The sequence below is a fragment of the Macrotis lagotis genome, chromosome 4 (genome assembly GCF_037893015.1).
Source record: "Macrotis lagotis isolate mMagLag1 chromosome 4, bilby.v1.9.chrom.fasta, whole genome shotgun sequence".
NCBI lineage: Eukaryota > Metazoa > Chordata > Mammalia > Peramelemorphia > Peramelidae > Macrotis > Macrotis lagotis.
In genome coordinates, this window is record NC_133661.1 from 173,752,738 (window position 1) to 173,777,225 (window position 24,488).

At 38.2% G+C, this 24,488-nt stretch overlaps 2 protein-coding genes across 8 annotated transcripts in view; both read left to right on the forward strand.

Moving 5' to 3' along the window:
- The window catches only part of TRPM7 (transient receptor potential cation channel subfamily M member 7), a 164,718-nt gene extending 161,507 nt beyond the window's left edge, over positions 1-3,211 (forward strand). The window contains exon 40 of the mRNA XM_074234686.1: positions 1,686-3,211. Coding sequence (XP_074090787.1) covers positions 1,686-1,810 — 125 coding nt within the window. The 3' untranslated portion in view covers positions 1,811-3,211. The remainder of the gene's footprint in view (positions 1-1,685) is intronic.
- Positions 3,212-6,600: 3,389 nt separating this feature from the next.
- The window catches only part of USP50 (ubiquitin specific peptidase 50), a 34,495-nt gene continuing 16,607 nt past the window's right edge, over positions 6,601-24,488 (forward strand). The window contains exons 1-5 of one of the 7 annotated variants that reach the window (XM_074234693.1): positions 6,601-6,812; positions 7,298-7,713; positions 13,294-13,483; positions 14,044-14,239; positions 24,165-24,371. In XM_074234693.1, coding sequence (XP_074090794.1) covers positions 13,338-13,483; positions 14,044-14,239; positions 24,165-24,371 — 549 coding nt within the window. In that variant the 5' untranslated portion in view covers positions 6,601-6,812; positions 7,298-7,713; positions 13,294-13,337. Of the gene's footprint in view, positions 6,813-7,297; positions 7,714-11,504; positions 11,733-13,288; positions 13,484-14,043; positions 14,240-24,164; positions 24,372-24,488 lie in introns of those variants that run through there. The other 6 variants (XM_074234692.1, XM_074234690.1, XM_074234691.1 and 3 more) reach the window with 6 other exon arrangements.

A 24,488-nucleotide genomic window follows, 5' to 3' on the forward strand; every position in this document is an offset into this window, starting at 1 on the left:
TCATGATTTTCCTGCATCACTCTCATTTCTCTTCAAAATTTTTCGTCTGTTTTCTTAACTTGATTTTCAAAATCCTTTTTGAGTTCTTCCTGAGTCCCATTTATATTTTTCTTGGCGGCTTTGAATAGAGAAGCTTTTGACTTTGTTAATCTTCTTTCAATTGCTCATTTCCTCAGCCTATGACTTGATTTTTAACTTTTGTTAAGGTGGGGGGTCTGCTACCAGGGTGAAGGGCATACTGTCCCAAGTATTTGAAGGTTTTTTTCCAGCTGTTTTCAAAGAGAACCCTGGGGAACCTCCTAGTTTCCAATTCCTCCAAGGTCCTATGATCTAAGGAGAGGCTTGGGCTGCGCTCCTGGTCTGTGGGTGACCACAAGCTCTCCCCCCATGCCCTGGAGCTGTGAGGAAGGTCCCTGTTCCACTGTGGCCATAGGCTCTGTTGTTCTTCTGCTCCTCTTCCTCCGACTGGGACCCAGAGCTGAATATCGGCAAAGCAACAGAATCCTGCCTCAGTGAAAACAGAAACCCCTGAAATCTCCTTCCAATCCCCTTGCTTTCTGTGGACTGAGAGCTCCAAAAGTAGTTGTCTCTGCTGATTCAGTGGCTCCTGAGGTCTGCTCCTGGTCTGCTGGGGAGGTCTGCACATGCTGTTAAGGTCTGAAAACCACCACTGCTACCCACTGACCAGTTGCCCTGCTTCCTATTCTTGTGTGGCTGGGGCCGGTTTGCTCTAGTGAGGATGCCTGCTACTCTGCACTCCTCCTCTCACCCCAGGGTAGCAGACCATTCTTGCCAATCTTCCAAGTTGTCTTGGGTTGGAAAATTGTTTCACTCAGTCTTTTTGTGGGGTCTGCCACACTAGAATTTGGTTAGAGTCATTATTTGAAGCTATTCGGAGTGGTTTGGGAGAAAGCTCATGGGAGTCCCTTTCATCTTGACTTCACTTTTCCATGTAGTAAATTTTAATCTTTTCTTTGCTTCACCAAACCTGACAGCATAATCAAACACATTTTATTTTAAAAAATGAGCACATGCTTTATAAAACATGTGGAGAAAAGCAAACAGCTCCATCAACCCTAAGTATTCACATAATAATTTGCCTACATTGTCCTGTGATCTTCATAGGGATAGAGTGTTACATATCCTTCTTGTAAATCAGAAAACTGAAGTTACTTAATCTGCTTTCTCAAGATCACATAATGAGAGGCAGCAGTCATGATTGAAATCCATCAGGCCTTTTGATTAATGCATTGCTTTATTATACACACAGATTTCAGTAGGTTTAATATGTTTATGTGGTTATTTTTTTTCATGTGGTTATTTTAAAGAGATAACTTTATTCTCACCAAAAGTGAAAAGATTACTTAAACTATTTATTGACATTGTATGTTTCGGGGCGGCTAGGTGGTGCAGTGGATAAAGCACCAGCCCTGGAGTCAGGAGTACCTAGGTTCAAATCCAGTCTCAAACACTTAATACTTACTTAGCTGTGTGGCCTTGGGCAAGCCACTTAACCCCATTTGCCTTGCAAAAAAAAAAAACAAGACATTGTATGTTTCAATTTGGTACTTGAACTTTTATATGTACCTGATTAGATACATTGCAAAAAATAAAATTGATGAATAATTAAATTGTTAAAAAAAAAATACTGATCTTCAACTTCTGTTTTTTGGGGGTTAATGTAGATCTGAAGAGGAATGACTACACACCTGACAAAAATCTATTTCCTCAGGATGATTCTCCAGATTTGAGTATTGAGCCTGGAAGCTCCACCAAAGAATCAGCTAATTCCATTCGTCTGATGCTCTAATCTTTGATTTTACTTACACTTCACAAAAATGTTACTAAGGTGTCACTTTTCCTTAAGGAGGAAGCTGTGTGGTGCAGAAAGGTAGATCCAGGGAGAATTTGGTGACACTTGACATGTAATGGGTCAACGTTTTCAAGGCCTAATTAAAGAAGTGATTTAATGAATACTTGTCTACCGGACACAGCTGGCAGTTAATACATTTTAAAAGTAAAGAAGAATTAGTATTTATAACTTTTAAAAGGGCTCTTTTTAGAAGAAGATTTAATTTGACTTTGTTCTGGTGAAGAGGATAATTCCCTCTTTCTCACATGGTGCAATATCCCGTTAACCAAAGTCATGTTTTGTTAAAGCAGAATGTGTTTGGCAGCTGGTTTCCTGCCAATAACTGAGAAATGAAGTGATCACACCCAGCCTCCTGATAAGTTAAAAGCAAAGGTCAGCCTCCGAGTATTTCATTGATGTCTAAATAATGAAGTCATGAGTTCTCAACTAGATATTTATTACTCATTTGGAATAGGGAAGAGGCCTAAAAATGTTAAGATTCAGAGGATTTGAGGAGTTTAAGTGGAAGATCACAATGAGCATTTTTCTAAATGAGATCATTTCCCAAATCAGGGTTAGGCTCCATGTTTAAAGATAGAGCCAATTTTTGTCAATAGAGCCCTAATTGTGTAAAAATTGTTTTATTCATTGTTTTATCAAGTCACTGCTCCATAGTAACAGGTAAAGCCATGATAGACTGGTATGATACACCCACATGGAAGGGAAAAGTACTTGCTGTTCAAAAGTTGCCTTGTAAGAAAAACTAGAAGTGCTTTTTATCTTTATTATTCAGAAGTGACATACTTTCCAAAGATCTCATTGACCAGTATATCAAATTAGAATGTATACATGAACTTCTAATTGTAATTAAAATTGTGTAGGAACATCTTGAACTACTTTTATTTTGGTACCTATTTAAGAAATGAATTGAGTTGAATTATCATTGTGTAATGTCGGGAGATTGCAATGCAACTTTATGCCAAGAAAAAATGTAATTTAACTAACTGCCCCAAATATTGTTGAATATTCAACAAGAAAAAATCTATTTTCTGACTGAAGTTTCATGCTTCAGTTGTATTTTTTTGTTGTTTTTTTTTTGTTTGTTTGTTTCTTAGGTACTAATTGTAATTTTAACCAAGGGGCTGTATAGTGCTCCATTTGTATTCGTAGTGTATCTTATAGATACAGAAGCAAGGCAAGAACACAATAGCTGTTTAAATGGTGTTTTATGTTGATTGGGGGGGGGGAAATGGGGAGAAGAGAGAAATGAAAAGTGTATTACTTAAAGACATACTGTATACATTTTGTATCATTAAATCTTTAAAAGAATCTAAATAAATTTATTCTTGTTTACAGATGTTAAGTGTATTGGATTATTGTAATAAGAATCATTTCTTTAGCTAGCCTTGCTTTTTTTTTTAAACTTAGGATACATTTTTCTTACCTCAAACACATTGTGACTTCCTATTTGCTTTTCCAATGTTTCATTTATTCATAGTAAGTATTCCTATATTGAACTATAATTCTCTTTTCTAAAATTTGATAACTTTGTAATTTGAGTGAGGAAGGAGTTTTCCTAGGGTAGGGAAGAGAAGAATATTCAGGCTCCAGCCAGAAGGCTAATGTGCAATTATTTGTTGATCACTATGAACCAGTGACTGGCACTTTCTGGTTACTTTTCACAGAAGGATTCAAAGTATTGCCTTTTTTTTGCTTAGAATTCCAGAGAGCAGTTATTTGTCTAATTTAATCCAAAACATTTATAGATTTCTTCCTAAGGAACTTCACTCTGTGAGTATGTGTATGGACAGTTGAAGTTCAAACCCCTAACTGCCATTTTTTACTTCCTGACTTAATTGGATTTCTTCTACAAATCTCATTCAAATTCCCATCTCAGTTTCATCATCCTGGTCAGATCAACAATAAAACTTATTAAAACAATAAATTATAAAGATATATTTTCTACTTACTGAGTTTCTGTAGTAAAACCATTCCCCAGTTCCCAATTTGTATGTTAAATTTGTTCATTTGTCTCCTAAACAAGGCACAATGTGTTCATCCATCTACCTATCTAGAGTTTATGCCCATGCAGTAACTATTTCCCCTATGTTGACTGAAGGAGGAGGAGGCCAGGTCAAGTAATATAGAATGAAGACAGAAGCATAGAAGGGAATGGTCTATCAAAATAATGTAATTAATTCTGAGGTTCACAAGAAAGGCTGCAGAGGGGGAGGGGGGAAAGGTTTTGCAGGTTTTAAAAAAACTAAGAAGGAAGAAATGCAAAAGTAGTTAAGATTTATGGATGGAGTGGGGAAGATAGAAGAGGTGGTTTACCTTTTTTTGCAGGTTCAACTTTTGCTTCCGTTTTCTTTATCAAAGGGTCTTTGGACTGCAAAGCACAAAACAAAAATAAATAAGGAGGTTCAGATACCTGAGATAAGTAGGGAGAAAGGGTAATAGAGCACCTTGAAATCCCTTGTTGAATGGAAACCAAAAGGGTCATTTGAGCTACATCTCAGTACTGGAAAAACTTTCCCATTTGCTCAGCTGTCTTTGGAGCTCTTTGAAAGATTGTGGGGAATAGTAAACTCTTCAGTACCTACAAGTATATACCTAGATTTTAGGGAAATGGTTGACCAGTACTTTTATTCTCCTTTTGTAAAAGATTGTTGTTCCTTTGAATATAAGTTCCTTGAGGGTAGAGATCATCTCATCTTAGTGTTTATATCCTTAGAGCCTCACAGTGTCTGGCATTTAGTAACTTGCTTGATAAATACTTGAGAGGACAGGGTTAAGTTGATGGAAGAGAGGCAGTCCCTCAGGTGAACTGTCCAAACATTCCCCTCTGAACAACTTTAATATCCCTGAAATAGAATTCTCCCCCCAAAAGAGCAAGGTGAGATATTTGTCCAGCCTAAGACAAATCAGGTAAACTGGAAGAGGTCTATGACACATGGGTGCGACATGCCCAGAAGACACATACCAACATCACACCTGTGGACCCTAGGGACACAGCAACAAGCAGGGACCTGGGGGACTTCAGGACTTTAAAACCTAGACACTGTGAGGAGGAAAGGGAATCTTTGGGGCACTTCCAAGGAGAAAAGGAGTGCTTCTGATCAGTAACTGACAGACATGCACACAAACACCCTCAGATGGGTATAGAAAAATCTATCATCATACAGGGAATCAGAGAGATAGAAGAGGAGTGGGAGAAATAAATAAAAAGAAGTGCCAAATGAGAGACAACAGAAGCAAAAGACTAGAGGGAGCGGCAGGGTAAAAAGAAACCATAGGATGGAGGAAAATACACAGTAATCATAGCTGTGAATATGAAAAATGAGCTCAACCCCCTAAAATGGAAGCAGATAGTAAAATGGCTTAAAAAACCAGTATCCAACATACTGCACAGTTAAAATAAGTAGAGGGAGCAGAATCTATTAGATTTCAATTGAAGTTAAAAAGGCAGGGGTAGCAATCATGGTCTCAGACAAAGCAAAAACAAGACTTGAATTAAAAGATAAGGGAAATTAATTTTGATAAAAGGTACCACTAGATATTAAATGTCAAAAATTTCTATTTCAAATATATGGGAAAATGAGTCAAGATTTATAAAAACAAATCAGTATTGATTGGAGAAATGCAAGTTAAAACCATTGGAAGTATCACTTTACATATCAAATGACAAATTCTGGAGGAGATGAAGGAAAAGTTTCACAAATTGCTAGTAGTCTAATGAACTGGCCCAACCATTCTAGACAACAATTTTGAAACACGAATACACTGAATGATACACTGCACATACCCTTTGATCGAGAATTTCACTACAATTCCAGGTCCGTATCCCAAAGAAATCAAAGGAAAAGGACCTATTAAGGAGATGCCCATCAGGTGAGAAATGATGTTTCTTATTGTGTTATAAGAAATGACAAGAGGCATGGCTTCCAAAAAACATGGGAGGCCTACATGATCAAAACAGTGAAGTGAGCCTGTTTTTTGGAAACCATGCCTGCACATAGGAAGAGTAACATTGTAATGATCAACTGTGAGAGATTTAGCTACTCTGATCAATATAATGAATCAAGAAAACTGCAAAAGACTCATGATGAAAAATGCTATACACCTCCAGAGAAAGAACTGATGAACTCTGAGTGCAAAGTATCATTTTCTTACATTATTTTTCTTGCCTTTTCCATTTGTGATATGCCTAATTTGGAAATTTTTTTTTGCACGATTTCACATACATAATTGCCTTCTCAGTGGATAGTAAAGGGGCAAGAGGGAATTTTGAATACAAATATTTTTAAAGAATTTAAAGTAACTGATATTTTCAATTTTTTTAATAAATACTTGTTGATTGATGGGTAGAGATGTGAGCTAAGCAAATAAGTAGATTCAGAATTGGTCAAAGAGCCAGGCCCAAAGCAATATAGAATGCCCCCCTTAGAGTGTTAAACCCATCTAACCATGATTCATAGCATACATATTAATTCTGTGGGTGACAAAGCTGGGACAGCTGATATAAATGATAGTAGTTAAAATTCAAAAAGGTCTTGATAGGAGAGAACCAAACTTAAGAGGAACTCATTTAAAATGTTTACATATGTAATTTTAAATTTTGGTTCAAAAAAGCCAATTGAGCAAATACAAAGTGGGAAAATTATACCTTGACTACAATTGATAAGGAAGAGATTACATGGTCAATTGTGAGTCAACAATATGACAACCAAAAAAGCCAATGAGCTCTTTGGCTGTACAGAGAGAAACAGGGAGATGATGCCTTAGCCATTCCTCATCAAGGGTAATCTGTTCAACACCACATTTTAAAAAAGACATGGATAAGGTGGAAAGTTGGCAGAGAAAGGAAACTGAAGAGGAAAACCTTGAATGAAGGAATGAAGCACTTATTAAGCACTATGTGCAAAATATTGAATTAAATATTGTGGATACAAATAAAAAGGTAAGACAGTTCCTCCTTTTCAAAGAGGTTACATTCTAATGAGACTAGGGAAATTGAGCCCAAAAGGGGGAGAGGGGGAGAAGGGAACAGAATAAATCATCCAAAATCTGCTTGAAGAATTGTCAGTGAAACAATTAACTTGCTCTTATTGATTCCAGAGGAAGAACTAGGAGCAATGAGTAATAGATATTGGCTTGATGTCAAGAAAATCTTAAGAATTATTGCTTTCAGAGCGGCTAGGTGGCGCAGTGGATAGAGCAGCAGCCTTGGAGTCAGGAATACCTGGGACTTAATGACCTAGCTGTGTGGCCTTGGGCAAGCCACTTAACCCCATTGCCTTGCAAAATCTAAAAAAAAAAAAAAAATTGCTTTCCAGAAGAGGAATATGTTTCCCTAAGAAGTTTCCTCTCACTAGAAATCTTCAAAGACTAGATGTATATTGTTGGGCCATGTCTGAGTTACTGCTACTATCTATATGCTCACAGCTCAAAGAAAATAATATTGGCAATTGGCAAAATAATGAAGAAATGTGATAATTGCCTCCTTCCTGGAACATGCTCTCAAAGGAGTGAAAGATGAAACAAGAGTGTGCTCAAGATGACTCAAGCATTCAACAGTAAGCCCAGACCAGCAGGTCAGCAATGGAATGGTTACTAATTAATCTGAGAGATGAATAATAAGCCTGGAAAATTTGGGAGTTTTTTGGTTGCTTTTTTTTTCCTACTAGAGCAACTCTGGTTGAGATAGGCATAAGAGTGCACATACAGAGAAGAGCAGAATATGTCTTCTAAATTCAACTAATATTAAGCCACTGGATGCTATGTCTATGAAGTAGACACTGGCAAGCATTGGGATACAAAATACAATTCTTCAAGGACCTTATTATTCATTCACAAGCAAGGTAAGGCAAAACAACAAGCATTTATTAAATATTTACTATGTGCAAGGAATTATGCTAAGTTTGGGGGATCCAAATACAAGAAAGAAAAAAGTCCCTGCTCTCAAGGAATTTACACACTATTGGGGGAATAACACACAAGGAGGCTAAAAAGGGTTGGGAAGTGGGGGAAGAAATAACGTGAGGGCATGGTGTCCAAGACTGGAAACTCAAGAGAGGCAAGAGGGGAATAGAAGTTAGGTAGCTGAGCCCCTTCCCAAAAGAAAGACCCTGATAAGAACTCACAATTGAGAAAAGGGAGTCAGCATTGGCAGAAAAGGGAGTCAGCATTGGCAGAGGGTGTTCATGGTGAGAAGGTAGCAGAAGTTGAAGTAGCCAAGTCTGGAAAGTCCAGAGAACCAAAAGGTGAATGACAACAGACATCTATTCATTGACAATTGTGTTAGCAGCTAGGAACTGCTCAAAATAAATTGCCCTTTTCTCACCTGCCTAGGTATTTCTACTGTCCCTCTTCCTTTACTGTGCTTATAATGTTGTTGACTTTGGAGACAATCACAACTGCAAGGTCATGGCCCAGATTCAACATACAGGACTAGTCCATCCAGATAGGAAGGAGGGATCAACTAAACAATGTTACCAAGAAAGTAGTCATCATTTGTTGAGTTCCTCTTCCCTATTCCATAGCCCTCAAACTCTTCAGTCGCTCCCCAACATTTCTTTGACTTCAGAGACTCTGACTCAGAGTTGGTTCTTCTTATTCTGATCCCTCCCAGATCCAGCCATTTGCCCCTTCCATTATTTCTTCTTTCTCTGATCTTTATTATTGCCTTATCTACTCGATCCTTCCCTGCTGTTATAAATACTCCTGTCCTGGGAAAACCTTCTCTTGACTCGGCCATCTCCATAAGCTTTTAAGCTCTTATATTTTCCCTCTCAGTGCCATTCTCCTAGTTAAAAACAAAACATGTTTCTTCTCTTCTCTTTTACATTGCAACCCCTTAAAATCTGGCTTCTATCCTCACCACTCAATTGAAACTTGTTTTTTTTCAAATGAAAAGGTCATCTTTCATGATCTCTCTGCACCTTGCCAAAGCTGTGACAAACCCTAATCCTTGAATATTCTCTTCTCCCTGGGTTTCCCCAACACTGACACTCTTGATTCTCCTATCTGTCTCTTCTTCTTCTCCATCTTTTTTGCTGAATTCAGCATCTAGGTCTTAACATACACCACACCCCTCCCCCAATCTTAGGGGGCCTCTCCCTAGATCCTCATCTTTCCTTGTCTTGGTGATCTCATAACAGCTCCCATGAGTTCAATTATCATCTATGCAGTTGTCTCACAGATCTATGTATCCAAACCTATTCTATCTTCCAGCCCCAGTCCTGAATTAACAACTGCCAAGTGAACCTTCTCTAAGACCACTAGGTTATTTATGAGGGAGAGGTCTGGACTTGAAATCATAAAGATTCAAGTTCAAATCTTGAACTAGGATTACTAGCCCTGTGTCTCTGGACAAGTACTTTAACCTCTGTTTGTTCCCTCCTCTGTAAACGGGATAAGAGCACTTCCTCGCAGAACTGTAAGCAAATGAGATAATTGATGAAAAGTGCTTTGCAAACAGGCTTTATAAATGTTAGAATATTTATCTCAAACTCTACATGCACAAAATCAAAATCATTATTTTCTCTTCCTATGTCTACTTCTTCTCCAATATTCTCTCTCATTCATGTTCAGAACCTTGGGATCCATCCTTGACTTCCCCTCTTCCTCCTTACAATCCTTTATCCAATCTGTTTCTGAATCTTAACCAGTTCTATCTCACAGTATCTCTCCCTCACATCTATCATCACCACTCCAGTTCAGGCCCTCACCATTTCTAACTTGTTTTATTTCAACAACTTTCTAACTGAATTCTGGCTTCCTTCCTATCTTTTCCCCATTCCAGTCCTCCTACATTACTGCTTAAAATCATCCTCCTAAAGCTCAAGACTGAGCGTGTCACGCTTTTCTGCCCAAAAACCTTCATTGTTACTCTATTACTCTATTATTTTCATTGTTACTCCATTTGTCTCTCCCTCTCTTAATACCATGTACCTCCTCCTCGGCTGTGGGTCACTGTTTTTGCTTTGCATCTCTGCCACTTACTTTAATGTAATTACATTTAGCCTACAATGAATGCTTGATTTTTATAGGATAGGAATATTTTTATTGGATATTGGAAGCCTGATTTGGGTGGGGAGCACAGAGGACTCAGATATTGAACTTTTGCTTCTAATAAGGTTGACTTGTATATAAGATTGAACTACTAGCTAGTAAACTATTTGAGGGCAAAATAGAATGGAAACTAATATACTAATAACTAATGTAGCATTTTAAAATTTGAAAATCACTTTTCAAATATATCATTTTATTCTCAAAACAACCCTGGAATAAAGATGCTACCAGAAAGAGAAGTAAAGAGAGGTATAAATTGCTAATTCAGGTTTAGGAGGAGTTTGCAGTCCAAGCTTTATGATTTGAGTTAGAGCCAAGTAGACATCACAAATTGTTAGGAAAACTGTGTAGGGAGTCATAATGAGTGACCAAGGAGCAAATGGACAAAGAAACACAGACTCCTGATAGTTATACTTTTGTCATAACTACTAGGTACACTCTACCAGAAAGTAGCAAGTGATGGTGAGATATAATATTCCTTCCCCCTCCGTGCAGGTAAAAAAATGCATGAAAACTATTCTATGAAAGACTGCCTCATCTAGTCCCAGTTTTCTCTAGAATGCTCTCTAACCTCCATGTCCTTACAAACAAGAAATCTTTCAAATGCCAAATGCATTACAATGTGATTTCATTCCCAGAGATCAAGAAATCATTCATACAGTACTACTTTCTCAGGTTTTTTGTCAGTTTTTTACAAATTCGCTCAGCCTCAAAAAGTCCATTTCCAACTTTGTTGTAAATCCTTTTTCATCAACCAATAAGAATTCACTTTCAGAGAAGGCTTTGTGGTTTACCACCCTGGGAGGTAGTTGGTGTATTATCTATATTTTGCCATTGAGAAAACTGATTATCCCAAGGTCACAATATTTTCTGACACTACATCCATGACTCCACTGTCTCTATAATGACTTCCCATAATGATTTCTTTACCTCTGTTACTTTTTCATGACTTCCAATATGCCTTCCCTCAGTTTTGCTTCTATTTCAGCTATTCCAATTCTATTGACTTATGCATGGCATCTTTTACCTAGGAAAAGAGCTTGAGGTTAACTAGGCCAACCTCAACATGGTATATAAATTCTTCCCTTTAATATTATAGGGCCTAGAACAAGTCTCTGAACATTTTTAGAGGTCTTGTTCTCTTTCTCTTCCTCTCTCCTCTCTTTTACCCCACTTCATTCTCATAGAATTTTTATTTTTTACTGACACATTTAAGAAATACTACTTAAACAATTAAGAAATATTTTCTAATTGTAAGTATTTGAAATCTATCCCACCCTACTTCCAGAATCTGAGATCCTAGAAGTTTCCCCTCACTTCCTCCATGTTATCCTGGTATAACTCCTGCCCTTAAAAATTAACAATTCAGATCAGTGTATTGTGACTAAATAACTTGCTTGCAAAAAATCAAAATTATATGCAATTTAAAAATAAATAGGACCATTTAGGAAAAGAAGTTATGCTTACAATTGAAATACCTTCTTGTCAAAAATACTATGAACACAAACCAGGGTAGATACATCTCATAGCAACATGTTAGAATCCTGAGGGAAAATAGAAAGGATTATGATGCACAGAAGATCCAAGCTGGAATGATACCTGAAGTACAGATGAAAACCAGTTTGGAGCTACCTGTTGGGGGGGGGGGAATAGAAATTATTTTTTAAAAACAAAGTCAACAGAGTGTGAAAGAGAAAGAAATGAAGTTAAAAGGTTAGACAAGCCTCAATATCAGTAACAACCCAACACACTCCTTCCCCATGGCTTCCAGATGTCCTCCTGATGACTTCAAAATCTATTATGTTCTGTGAGTCTGTCTCTTCTACAGTGCTCTAGATAAGGAATTAAGCCAAAGGGGCTCAAGGCTGCATTTAGAAAGACTTTTCTCAGGGGAGTGTGTGCTTGCTGTCTTGAATCATTGAATAATGATGATCTAAAAATCTTAGGAGAAAAGTAATAAATATATTTATATGTAAATAGAAATAAAATCAATATATTGTATGTAATTAATATTATATCTAAATCAATATAGATAATGTATATGGAGAGAAAGATATTCATTGGGGAAGCTAGGCGGTTCAGTGGATGGAACACTGGACCTGGAGTAAAGAAGACCTAAGTTCAAATCTGGTCTCAAGACACTTAATTAGTGGTGTGACCCTGAGCAAGTCACTTAATTTCTGTTTTGCTTTAATCCACTGGAGAAGGAAATGACAAACCATTCCAGTAGCTTTACCAAGAAAACTTCATGAACAGTATGGTCCACAGTGTCCTGAAGAGTTGGATACAACTGAACAACAACATACTCAGTGCAATTTGTAAAATTATCTGGTTTAAGTGGGTTTCCCTTGTCGTGAAACAGAAAAGATACACTGATGACCTATTTCATGTTCAGAGATCTAGAGTCAGAAGGAAACCTCCGAAATCATCAAATTCAACTCCTTCATTTTACCCAAGAGAAAACTAAGATTCAGAGAAGTGACTTGCCTAAGGTTACTCAGATAGGAAGAGTCTATGGTGGGATCTGAACCCAAAGTTCTCTGACTCTAGAACCAAGGATTTCCCCCCCTATACTCACCCTTCCTCTCCTAAAAGTATTTGTCTAAAAATGAGTACTTTCAAACACTGATGCTAAACTACAAAGGGGAAGAGGTAAAGGAGAGAGTCTCAACATCCCTTCTCTGTGTAGAAGGGAGAATCAGAAATGACAGTTTCTGAGCTCTATAGCCCTGTGGTTAAGAGTATCTATCTCCATTCTAAGATAAAAAGATCTTTCCTTCTAACTTTGGTCTATTAAAATTGTTCCTCTTCCTAAATGGGAACAATACATGAAGAAAAAGCAGCCCAGCAATCCTGACAAAGACTTCAGCCCCTCAAAGACCTGAGCTAACCTTTTTTTTTTTTTTTTTTTTTTTGCTTTTTGGGCAAGGAAGGGCTTATATCTCTTGTCCAATCAGTTTTCTCTTGATTTAAGGAAGACAAAAATCTTGCTCTGGTTTGTCACTGTATCTTTGGACAGAGACCTATGTCTCATTTGGTCTAAGCAGCATAGAAATAAGTGTGCAGGTATAGCAGATTGACTGTAGAAGTCAACAGAAGGAGTATCTAGATGCAGCAGGATCATGATTGACACAATTGTTACTTTCTCTAGTTGACTCCCTCTTTATCTCTCTTCAAATTACCTTATATTTTCTTATCTGTTTTATTCCTTTGGTAGAATGTAAGCTCCTTGAGGACAGGAACTATTTCATTTTTTTGTCTTCCTGTTAATAGGGACTTAATAAGGAATAGGCAATTGAATTGAATTGTATCCATCCTGCCCCATCAAAATAATTTCTCTCTTTCCCTGTGGCACACAAACAGCACAGAATGTACAGATTATAGTGACACCAGTTCTGTCAAAGAGTCTAGCATGGCCCAGCAACACTCCCAAGGTGTGACAGGTCTTCGAAATTTAGGCAACACATGCTACATGAATGCCATCTTGCAATGTCTCTGCAGCATCAGCCCACTGGTGGAGTATTTCCTTTCTGGAAAGTACATCACTGCTCTTCAAACGTAAGTCTGCCTGTCAGGACTACCCACCTCCTGTAAAAGGAATTATGGATTCAGTGTAGATGATAGACTTTTATGTCTATGCATGTATGTGTTTAAATATGTATATATGTATAAATGCAAATTTGTAAATGTATATGTGTATAAGTATGTATATATATATATAGGATATGATTAATGTAGGAATTTGTTTTTTGTTTGATTTTACATATTTTCTAATGGGTTTTGTTTTTCTTGCCTTTTCAATGGGGTTAAGGGTGGAAGAAGGAGGGAGAAAGGGTAGCTCTTTCCTGGGAAACAACTAATTAAATAAAAAGATAAATTTTAATTGAAACAAGATTCTTCCTTCTTTAAAGTGTCAAGACACTTGGTAGAAGCTACTGCTGCCCAGACCCAGGGTTTGCCACAGGAGATCATCCTCTCCCCATTTCACTAGGACAGTCAGTCCCTGGAAGGTGAAAAGGGGGTGCGGTCCATTGAGTTCCCCGCTCTGTTCCCAAGGGTTTGAAATACATTCTCATGGCTTTAATCATCCAACATCTCATTATTTTCTCCTTTGGAAGGGACTCAGGAGAGGCTGCCACTGCATTTGCATACCTCATGACAGACATGTGGCTTGGAGACTCAGATTGTGTCTCACCAGAAGTGTTTCGGTCAGCCATTGGAAAAATCTACCCAACGTTTCTGAAGAGGACACAGCAAGATGCTCAGGAGTTCTTGATTTATGTCCTGAATGAACTCCATGAGGCTTTGAAGAAGGTCAGTGGAAAGTGGTCATTAGGCTATGAGATGATGGGCATTGGACTAGACCTATTATACCTGACTTTAAAAAAAAGTTTCCCCCTCTTTATAACCATAGTGAACACTCTTCACCCAGAACCAGAATTCTGTGTATTGACATTGAATCCAAGCTCATCAACCTCAAAGGTTAATTTTGGCCTTACCCAGATGCTTGCCTCAAGGATCTCAGAATCCAGATTGTTTTAGCCCTAACCTACAAGCATTAACTTCCCCTCTAGTCCAAACATGCCAAAGCTTCCAATAAGTATTTTAATCTAGAATATTAGTTCAGGATAGTGACAAACAATGGAATATCCTAGGCCCTTTTAGTGAAGCAAGAAGAAATTTTAAAGACCACCTTCTTGATGAGTGACAGTTTCTTATCCCCCTTTCCCCATAAGATGTCTTGGTCTCCAACCTTCCTCCTGCAGCTCTGCACTCCTCAAAAATATTCATAGGAAAAGTTTGAATACATTGATGAACAGGTGGCAACTGTGTCATGGGTCTGAGTTAGTCAGTTAATAAACATTTATCAAAGGCCTATTATGTGCAAGACACTATGGATTATGCCTAGCATAGCCTCTAAATGCTAGGGATAAAAACAGAGGCAATAAACAAGCCCCCTCTCTGAGTTTCTATTTAGCACTTTCTTGCTTCCTTGGGAATCCATTAATTCCCTCACTATTGCTATTACCACTGCCTTTCTCCCACCTCCTCTTTCTATGGCTCCATGACCTATAAGCATCAGTGCTTGTGGCAGCTCTTCCAATTCCTTTGTTTCTTACTGAAATCTTTGGTATTTGCTTGGGGTGGGGGTGGGGGGAGGATCATTACCTCTCTCTACCATCTTCCTAAAAGTACTTCCTTCTACATCTTATGTTTCTTCCATTTTCCCCCAACAATTAAGATTGTATTAGATCAAGACATATAGACCAAGAACTCTACTAGGTGGTATAGGGATACCAGGAAAAAAAAATGAAACAGCCCCTGGTCTCATGGAATTTACAGTCTAAATCCTTAGATCTCTGTTTTCTTTTGTTTCATTCATCTTTGGCCCAAGGCAGTCCGGAATAATGAGTTGATCTTTTTTCCTACTTGATGTTGCTTCAATTTTAGTATTCACTGATACCTACCAGCCTCCTCCTCCTCCTGATCCTCAGGAAAAGGAGCTGGAAAGTGGGAGTAGGGAAAGGAGGAAAGGGAATATCATTTCTGCCATCAAGAGCTTTGACTTAGCCAAGGAAGGAAAGAGATTAACTCCTGTCACTTCTAAAGAGCAGTCAGTCTTTCTTCCCACTTTACTAGAGTTTGGATTGAAACTAAAAGTACAAACCAAGGCTCTTTGTAAGAGAGCATTGCATCAACTGATTTTCTTTTCCTTTTTTTCTAAGCATTGAAAACTCCATATACCCAGTTTAATCAGATACATTTTTCACTAGGTCAGATATCCTCTTTGGCCCTCAGTTTCCTCATCTATAAAATGACAACACTGGAATAGATTGTTTCTAATTGCCCTTATAGTTCTTACAATCTGAGTCTAAAATGGCTTGCATATAATTTATTATTTAAATGCTTATTGGAATATTTTGGTCATCAGATTATTTTTAAGTAAAATATAAAATGCGTTCCTATTCATTTAATCTGCAAACAAAACACCCCCAACACAAGCTTTGCACTGAATTAGAACAAAAACACAAGATGTGTAATTTAAATTCTGAAGTTTATTCATCAGACTCCTGATGAAACTGCGCAAAACTTAGATTCTAAGATATAGGGGAAATGCAGCTGACAGCATCTCAACCCACACTTAATAATTCTCTTTCATTCTCAAATCCATTTTATATTAGCAATAAGGTGTTCCAAGCAAAGCACTTCTGATTTGTCATCACATTTTACATTTTTTTTTAAATCACTTGACCATTCATACCCTGAGATCTTGATACTATCTCCTTCTGATTATACAAAGGATTAGTGCTACATGGGAGATTGTAGCAGCAAAACAATGAGATGAGAAGCATCTGTGAAGCTGTTGTTGACTGGCATCCAAAGATGTGAGATACACTGGATACTTGATCTTATAAATATTATTGTTCCTGTATCATGGATGCATCCAAACATTTGATGTGGCTCAATTTTGCTATTCATATACAATGATTTATGATTTCAGATCCGAAATCATTTAAAAATTTAAGTGCTAGGGGTCTATAGGGTAGGCAATTCAGGCTTGGAAAAAAAAATACATTCAGTATCTTCACCATTGGGGTTGGGGCCAAGATGGCAGCATGAGGATAGACTTTCCCAGGAGCTCTCTCCAAAATATTTCGTTTTTTTTTAAGGTTTTTTTTGCAAGTCAAATGGGGTTAAGTGGTTTGCCCAAGGCCACACAGCTAGGTAATTAGTAAGTGTCTGAGACCAGATTTGAACCCAGGTACTCCTGACTCCAGGGCCGGTGCTCTATCCACTGTGCCACCTAGCCACCCCTCTCCAAAATATTTCAAAAAATCTTAAAATTATGACTCTAACTAAATTTTTGAGTGACAGAACCCACAGAAAGCTCTAGTGAGGCAATTCTCCAACCCAAGGCAACATGAAAAATAATGGGAAGGCTCTGTTCTGGGGTTGGAGGGGGCAGCAGCTTCAGCCTTCCAGGTGTTCCAGGGTGCCTGGGAACCCCTGCTCCTGGCAGCAGAAGTAGTTTCCTGACCTGCCACCCTAGGGAGCACCAAGCACAACTTGGAAGATCAGCAGGGAGACCTCTGCCAGAAGGAGTGTGAAGCCCAGGCCAGAGTGGCCCTCCTCAGCATGGCTCAGATCCCAGGAAAAGGAAGCAGGCCTGTGGAGTCACCCAGCAAGGAGCCACCGGGCAGCTACTCCCTGAGCGCTCAGTCCACAGAAGGTAAGGGAGTGGAGGGAGACTGCCGAGGTTTGTCCTCTGTCTCTGGGACAGGACTCTGGAGCTTTGACCATATTCAGACCTGGTCTCAGTCTGAGGCCCCAGAGGGGTGAGCTTGCAGTCATTCACAGACCAGGAGAGCAGTCAGAGCTTCACTTACTGAGGTCCTTGTGAGGGTACCCCAATAATACCCTAAGCTCAGGAAGCACCCCCAAACCAGGAGCAGACTGGGGAGATGAGTAAACAGAAAAAAAAGAAACCTGACCATAGACAATTACTTTAGTCCCATGGAGGGCCAAAATATACACTCAGAAGATGAGAAAGTCCAAGCTTCTGCATCTAAAGACTCCAAGAAATATAGGAGTTGGACTCAGGCTATTACAGAGCTCAAAAAGATTTTGAAAATGAAGTAAGGGATTTAGAAGAAAAATTGGGAGAAGAAATGAGAAAGACACAGGAAAAATACGAAAACCAAGTCAGCAGCTTAGTCAAGGAGATTCAAACAAATGCTGAAGGAAATAACATATTAAAAACCAGTTTAGATCAAATGGATAAAACAGTTCAAGAATTATTGAGAAGCTTTAAAAAGCAGAATTGGTCAGATGAAAAGGAGATAAGAAAGCTCCCTGAGGAAAACATCCTTCAAATGTAGAATGGAGCTAAAGGAAGCTGCTGACTTTGTGAGAAATCGAGAAAATAATTTGACACCAAAAAGAATGACAAACTAGAAGAAAATGTGAAATTATCTCATTGAAAAAAACAATTGAGCTGGAAAACAGATCCAAAAGAGATAATTTAAAAATTATTGGGCTACCTGAAAGTCATAACCAGGAAAAGAGCCTTGACTTAATTTTTAAATAATTTTTACAGGAAAATTATCTTGATATCCTAGAAGCAGAGGGCAAAATAGAAATGGAAAGAATCCACCAATCTACTGAAAGAGATTCCCCCCCCCCAAAAAAAAACCCAGGAATATTATAGTCAAATTCGAGAACTCCCAAGTCAAAGCAAAAATATTACAAGCAGCCAGAAGGAAACAATTCAAATATCATGGAACTGCAGTCAGGATCACACAGGACTTAGCAGCATCCACATTAAGAGCTCATAGGGCTTGGAATATAATATTCCAGAAGGCAAAAGAGCTTGGAATGCAACTGAGAATCAACTATCCAGAAAAAGTGAACATCCTTTTCCAGGGGAAAAGATGGACTTTCAATGAAATGGGAATTTCAAATGTTCATGTTGAAACAGCCAGAGCTGAACAGAAAGTTTGATCTTCAAGTACAGGACTCAGGTGAAGCATAGAGAGGGTGGATGAGAAGGGTAAATTATGAGGGACTTAATGATGATGATGAACTTCATATACTCCTGCATGGAAAAATGACATTGATAATACTCATATGAACCTTCTCATTTAATAGAGCAGGTAGAAGGCCCAGGAGAGAGCTGAATTTGAAGGTATAATGTATTGTAAAAATGAAATCAATGGGTGATAAAGGAAATGCACTGGGAAAAAGGAAAGGAGAATAGACTAAGATATTTTAATGTAAAAGAGTCAAGAAATAGCTTTTGCAATGGAGTGGAAGGGGAGAAGGTCAGGTGGAATGAGTGACCCTTCATTCTCATTGGAAATGGCTCAGAGAGGAAACAGCATACACACTCAATAGGGTATAGACATCTTGAAGAAAAAGAGAAAGGGGGTTGGGGGAGGGGGGATGTGGGTGATAGAGGAGGGGGTAGATCATAGGAGAGGATAGTCAGAACACATTTTCTTTTTTTTACTTTTTGTAAGGTAGTGGGATTGTGTGGCCTGTCCGGGACCATAGGGCCGGGTGGTTGCTGGGTCTCTGAGGTGGGATGTGGGCTTGGGGCCTCTTGGTCCCAGGGTCGAAGCTCTATCCACTCCACCATTCAGCTGCCCCACAGCACATTTTTGAAGAGGGACAGAGTGAAAGGAGAGAGAAAATATAATAAATGGTAGTGGAGAGGAATGGATGGAGGGAATTACAATCAGCAACAGCAACTGTGGAAAAAATGGAAGTAACTTCTGTGATGACCTTATGATAAAGAATGTGATTCACCCGAGACAGAGCTTATGGTATCAGAATACAGACTAAAATACATTTTTTTCTCTTTCCTTCACTTTTATTTCTCATGAAGTTTCATATTTGGTGGGGGGAGAGGGGGTATTATGTTTACTCTTTTGTTTTGTTTTTTTTTAGATTTTTCAAGGCAATGGGGTTAAGTGGCTTGCCTAAGGCCACACGGCTAGGTAATTATTAAGTGTCTGAGGTCGGATTTGAACCCAGGTACTCCTGACTCCAAGGCTGGTACTCTATCCACTGCGCCACCTAGCCGCCCAATTATGTTTACTCTTAAAACAGTGGGGAGAAAAGGTGGGTTTGTGGTTTAAAAAATTTAATTTGAAAATAAATAAATTGATAAAATATCTTCACCATTAAAACCCTGTGAGCCAGATTTCCTGAAAAAGAGGGAGTCCATGCACTTCAAGATAAGACTTCTTTCCTTCACAAGAAGAGTAATATTGCTTTTGAACCAAAGAAATATTGTTTTTAAAAGATCCAGAACACAAAGGTGCATACTGCTCATTGCCTTAAATTCTTCTTGCACAACATCTAATTTAATTTGGATCAACCATGTTATTACTATCAAATCATCATGCATCTATTATTATTGTTATTATTATTATTATTGCTAGTCAAAAAACTTGCCTTTATATAGTTTGCTTTAAGATTTGCAAAACATAGGATTGTTATATTTATATATCTTGTCATGTCTTTTATTGTTATTAAGCATTTTAATGCAAATTCATTTGTGTAATATCGAACCTATGGATAAAAAAAGCATTTACTTGCCATGAGTACTAATAACTATGTGTTCATGTATGGGATTAGATGCTTTAAGTATTTCTTTTTTCCTAAAAGGAAAATCAGCAGGAGTAGGAAGTTTTAAGAAGGCAACAATATAATTTATATGTCAAACGAAATATATGGGTCTCTAGCATGTTCTGAAAAGGCCTTGCAAATATAATAATATTAAGTTCTAGAAATTGGTCTAGGATTTTGCATATAAAGTTGTGTTGATACTCTCTAAGAAAAGAGATGGCAAGTGGTATATAATATCTGGAATTTTCTAAAGTTTCAAGTGAATTATTGATTCCTAAATTTGATGTTTTTCTGGCTCTATTTAATGTGATCAGAATCATGAGGTTTAAAGTGGTTTTTCACCACATGACTTAGCTATTGGAAAAAGTTTATTTTAGGAGAGTGTACTAAATGCATTAAGATCCATTTTACAAAAGATTTTCTTAGAATCACCTGGGGCACTGTAGGGGACTTGGAGCCAGAGAAATAAATCCATTGAAGAGATCACTACAGAGCTGCCTAAGGAGGAGACCTATTCTGGGATTCCAGGAGATATTTTCAGAGACCAAACAAGATGGGACTCAAGATGAAATGTGAAGAATAACTGAATATAGGGAATGGATTATCACAGGGATAGCTATTAATTTGATACTGATAATCATTGTATTGCTTTTGTCTTTTGTTCCAAGTGGTTTAATCTGTAACATACCTTAGTTTACAAATAGAGCCTATTTATCAAGGCTTGTCTCCTTGGGTAATACATGAGATTAAATCTAAATTTATTCAATTTTATGACATTGATGGAAACATGGGATTATGATGTGACACTTGTTTCCTATTGTGAGTTTAAATCCCCTAGATTATAGGCATTGATTTGGCACAATAAGCAGCAGAAATTGGAAAGATTAAATTGGGGAATAAAGGTGCAATATGAGATTGAATATGGTGCTGAAGCACATACATTTTGTTTCGTTCCTCAGTCATTTCTGTAAATATGGTTAACACCAAATGGGAGAGTTGTTGAAAGCTATAGTGACTCAGTACCCTATTGTTCCCAGTCCTGCTTATCAATCAGTTTTGGGGGATGCTCTGGTGGAGAAGTCATCAAATCTGCAGCTTTTTGTATTACCTGCTCTTTGTCATGTACCCCTATCTGCAAAGTATCAAATTCTTGTTACCTTGGGGAGGATACAAGAGCCCAATCTCTTCTGCTGAGAGGGTTCTATCTGAATTGTCTTAAAGGTTCCTATAAAAGCCATGACTGATTTTCAGTGATCAGCATGTCAACATATTGCTACCTTGACATAGTTTTAATAAAATCCTTTTAATTAAATAAAAAAAATTTTTCTAAGCACTTTACATGTTCTTTGATCCTGATCCACATAATAACCCTAGAACAGGAGCAGCGAGGTGGCACAGTGGAGAGAGTGCTGGCCCTGGAGTCAGGAGGACCTGAGTTTAAGTCCTGCCTCAAGTACTTAATAATTGTCTAGCTGTGTGACCTTGGGCAAGTCACTTAACCCCATTGCCTTAAATATTTTTTTTAAAAATTAAAAAAATAAAGGCAGCTAGGTGGTGAAATGGGGGTGGCTAGGTGGCGTAGTGGATAAAGCACCTGCCTTGGAGTCAGGAGTACCTGGGTTCAAATCCAACCTCAGATACTTAATAATTACCTAGTTGTGTGGCCTTGGGCAAGCCACTTTAACCCCATTGCCTTGCAAAAAAAAACTAAAAAAAAATTTTTTTTTAAATAACCCTAGGACATACGTGCTATCACCAGTTACAGATAAGACAACTGAAGATGAAAGAGGTGGTAATGACTTAACCAAGATCACATAACTAGGAAGTTTTATGAGACAGAATTATGAGCTCAGGTTGTCCAGACTACAAATATAAAATTCTAACCCACATACCAAGTAACTGCCTGCATAGTTGCTTATATTATTAGGCACTGTGCTAGAAATTATATAATTAGAGAAAAGATTTTGTGTGGCATATAGGGGTTAGCAACCTAGGGAACTAACAAAAAAGAATTTTTAGTGGCTGGGTAGCCAGAGATGTGGAGACAGTTCACAAGGGTCTGTTTGTGGAAGAAATAATCCACTTCTCCATTCCCATTCTGATTATGCCTCAAAAACAAGGGCTTGGGTAACTTGTTCCTTGAATAAAGCATTGGAAAAGGTTCTTCACTCATTGAAATTACTTCTTGGGGCGGCTAGGTGGCACAGTGCATAGAGCACTGGCCCTGGAGTCAGGAGTACCTGAGTTCAAATCCGGTCTCAGACACTTAATAGTTACCTAGCTATGAGGCCTTGGGTAAGCCACTTAACTCCATTGCCTTGCAAAGCCTAAAAAATAAAAAATAAAAAAAGAAATTGCTTCTTGACTGTAGACAATAAAGTAATAAGGTTCAACTGAATAAGCATTTATTAAATGTCTACCACGTATATGTACTATTCCCTGAGGATATAAAGACTAATTGGCCTCAAGAAGCTTTTTTGTTCAGAAACAACAGGTAAATAGATGAGTAGATTAAGAATATGTAATTTCTGAGTAAAGAAAGCAAGTTTTCATTAAGAGGAGGGATCAAGAAAGGCCTCATGGAGGAGGCAGTGCTTAAAAGGAACCAGGAATTCCAAGAGGTAAAAATGAGTGAGGATTCCTGGCATGGGAGTCACGCTTGTCATGCATGGGAAAAGGAATGGGCCGGTTTGTTTAGAACATAGTGTGTGTGTGTGTGTGTGTGTGTGTGTGTGTGTGTGTGTGAGAGAGAGAGAGAGAGAGAGAGAGAGAGAGAGAGAGAGAGAGAGAGAGAGAGACATGGAATCATTTTGGAAAAAATGTTGATACCACGATTGTTGCAGAAAAATCCTTAGTACCAAACCAGAATTTGCATATTTGAAGCAAAGGGTTCCATTGAAAACTTCTTGAGCAGGGAAGAGATGCTGTCAGGCCTGTGTTTTCATAAGATGAATTTGCCACCAGCATGGGGAAAGGGAGAGATTGGACTGGGGAGAGAATGGAGACCAAGAGGAGTTTTGACAGTAGTTTAGGTAGGGTCTGAAGAGGACCTGAGCTTGAGAGGTGACTCCACAAGTGGAGAGCAGCAAGGACAGTGGGAGATAAAACTGATTGGATGTGGTCAGTGAGAGGGAAGACCCAGCTAAGAATGACTTTAAGGCTGTGAACCTGGGTAAATAAAACAATGGCCATTCCCTCAACAGAAATAGGGATGGAGCCTAGTTGCAGATGGAGATACCAGCAGGAAATATATGTTGTTCACATTTTTTACTAATGTAATGTTGGTATGTTAGTTTTACTAATCTAACATCCATAACATAAGATTTCAGAAGTTTTCCACCATCCAAGTCAGTACTATATACAGATATTACATAATGAATTATATATATAATTGTTCACACATATGAGATGTACAATAATAAATGAACCCAGTCCATATTTTTTATGACTGTTGTGCCGATCAGTTTAGAACTGATACATATGAGATCAGTGTGCCAGGGAATCATGCTTTGTGTTTTTCCCAAATTTTGAGAGTATGCTGGGTTCACAGCACCTGGAAAGACTTACATGAACTGATGCTGAGTGGAGTAAGCAGAACCAGGAGAATATTAGCAGAAAAATACATACAACCCACGATAAACATTTTTTGGGATGAGAGACACAGACTCTGAACTTTATTTTTTGATCCTATTTTATAGTTGAGGAAACTGAGGCAGATAGAGGTTAAGTGATTTTCCCAAGGTCACACATAAGGATCTGAAGTCCTATTTGAATTTATATCTTCCTGACGCCAGGCTTCTGTTCTATCCACTGTACCATTCGGCTCTTATGATCTTTCTTTTATTCTAAGATTGGAAAGTCTTTCCCCTCTTTAATCTAAAGATGATGACTTCAAAAAGAGGAAATTATGACTCAGAAACCATGTATAAGTTCATGAGGGATATCTTTTAAAAGAAAAAAATCTCACTTGATTACTGCCAGAAATCAAAATAGAGGGGTTCCTATTATGTTGACAGCAAACCATTCATTCTACTTATGAAAGTTTTGTTTTATTGACAATTGCTAACTTTTTTCCTTTGGGGGGGGTCTGGGGCAATTCCTATAGTACCGCCGGAAAAAAACACAGGAGAACGGAATTAATAAATGCTACAGGAAGGTGGTGAACATTGAGTCCTCTATCATCACTCGGCTTTTTGAGGGGCAGCTTAATTATGACATCATGTGCTTGAAGTGTGAGAACTGTACCTATAAAAATGAAGCCTTCACTGTCCTCTCCCTCCCCATCCCATCAGAATGTGAATGTTCCCTTCAGGTAGGTAATTTGTACCACTAGGTTGGCACTTCTGCCTCATTACAAGGCATGATGCTTTGCTCAAAGGATTTTGAGTGCTCATGTACCTGGACTAAGGTACACTACTACAGCATGAGG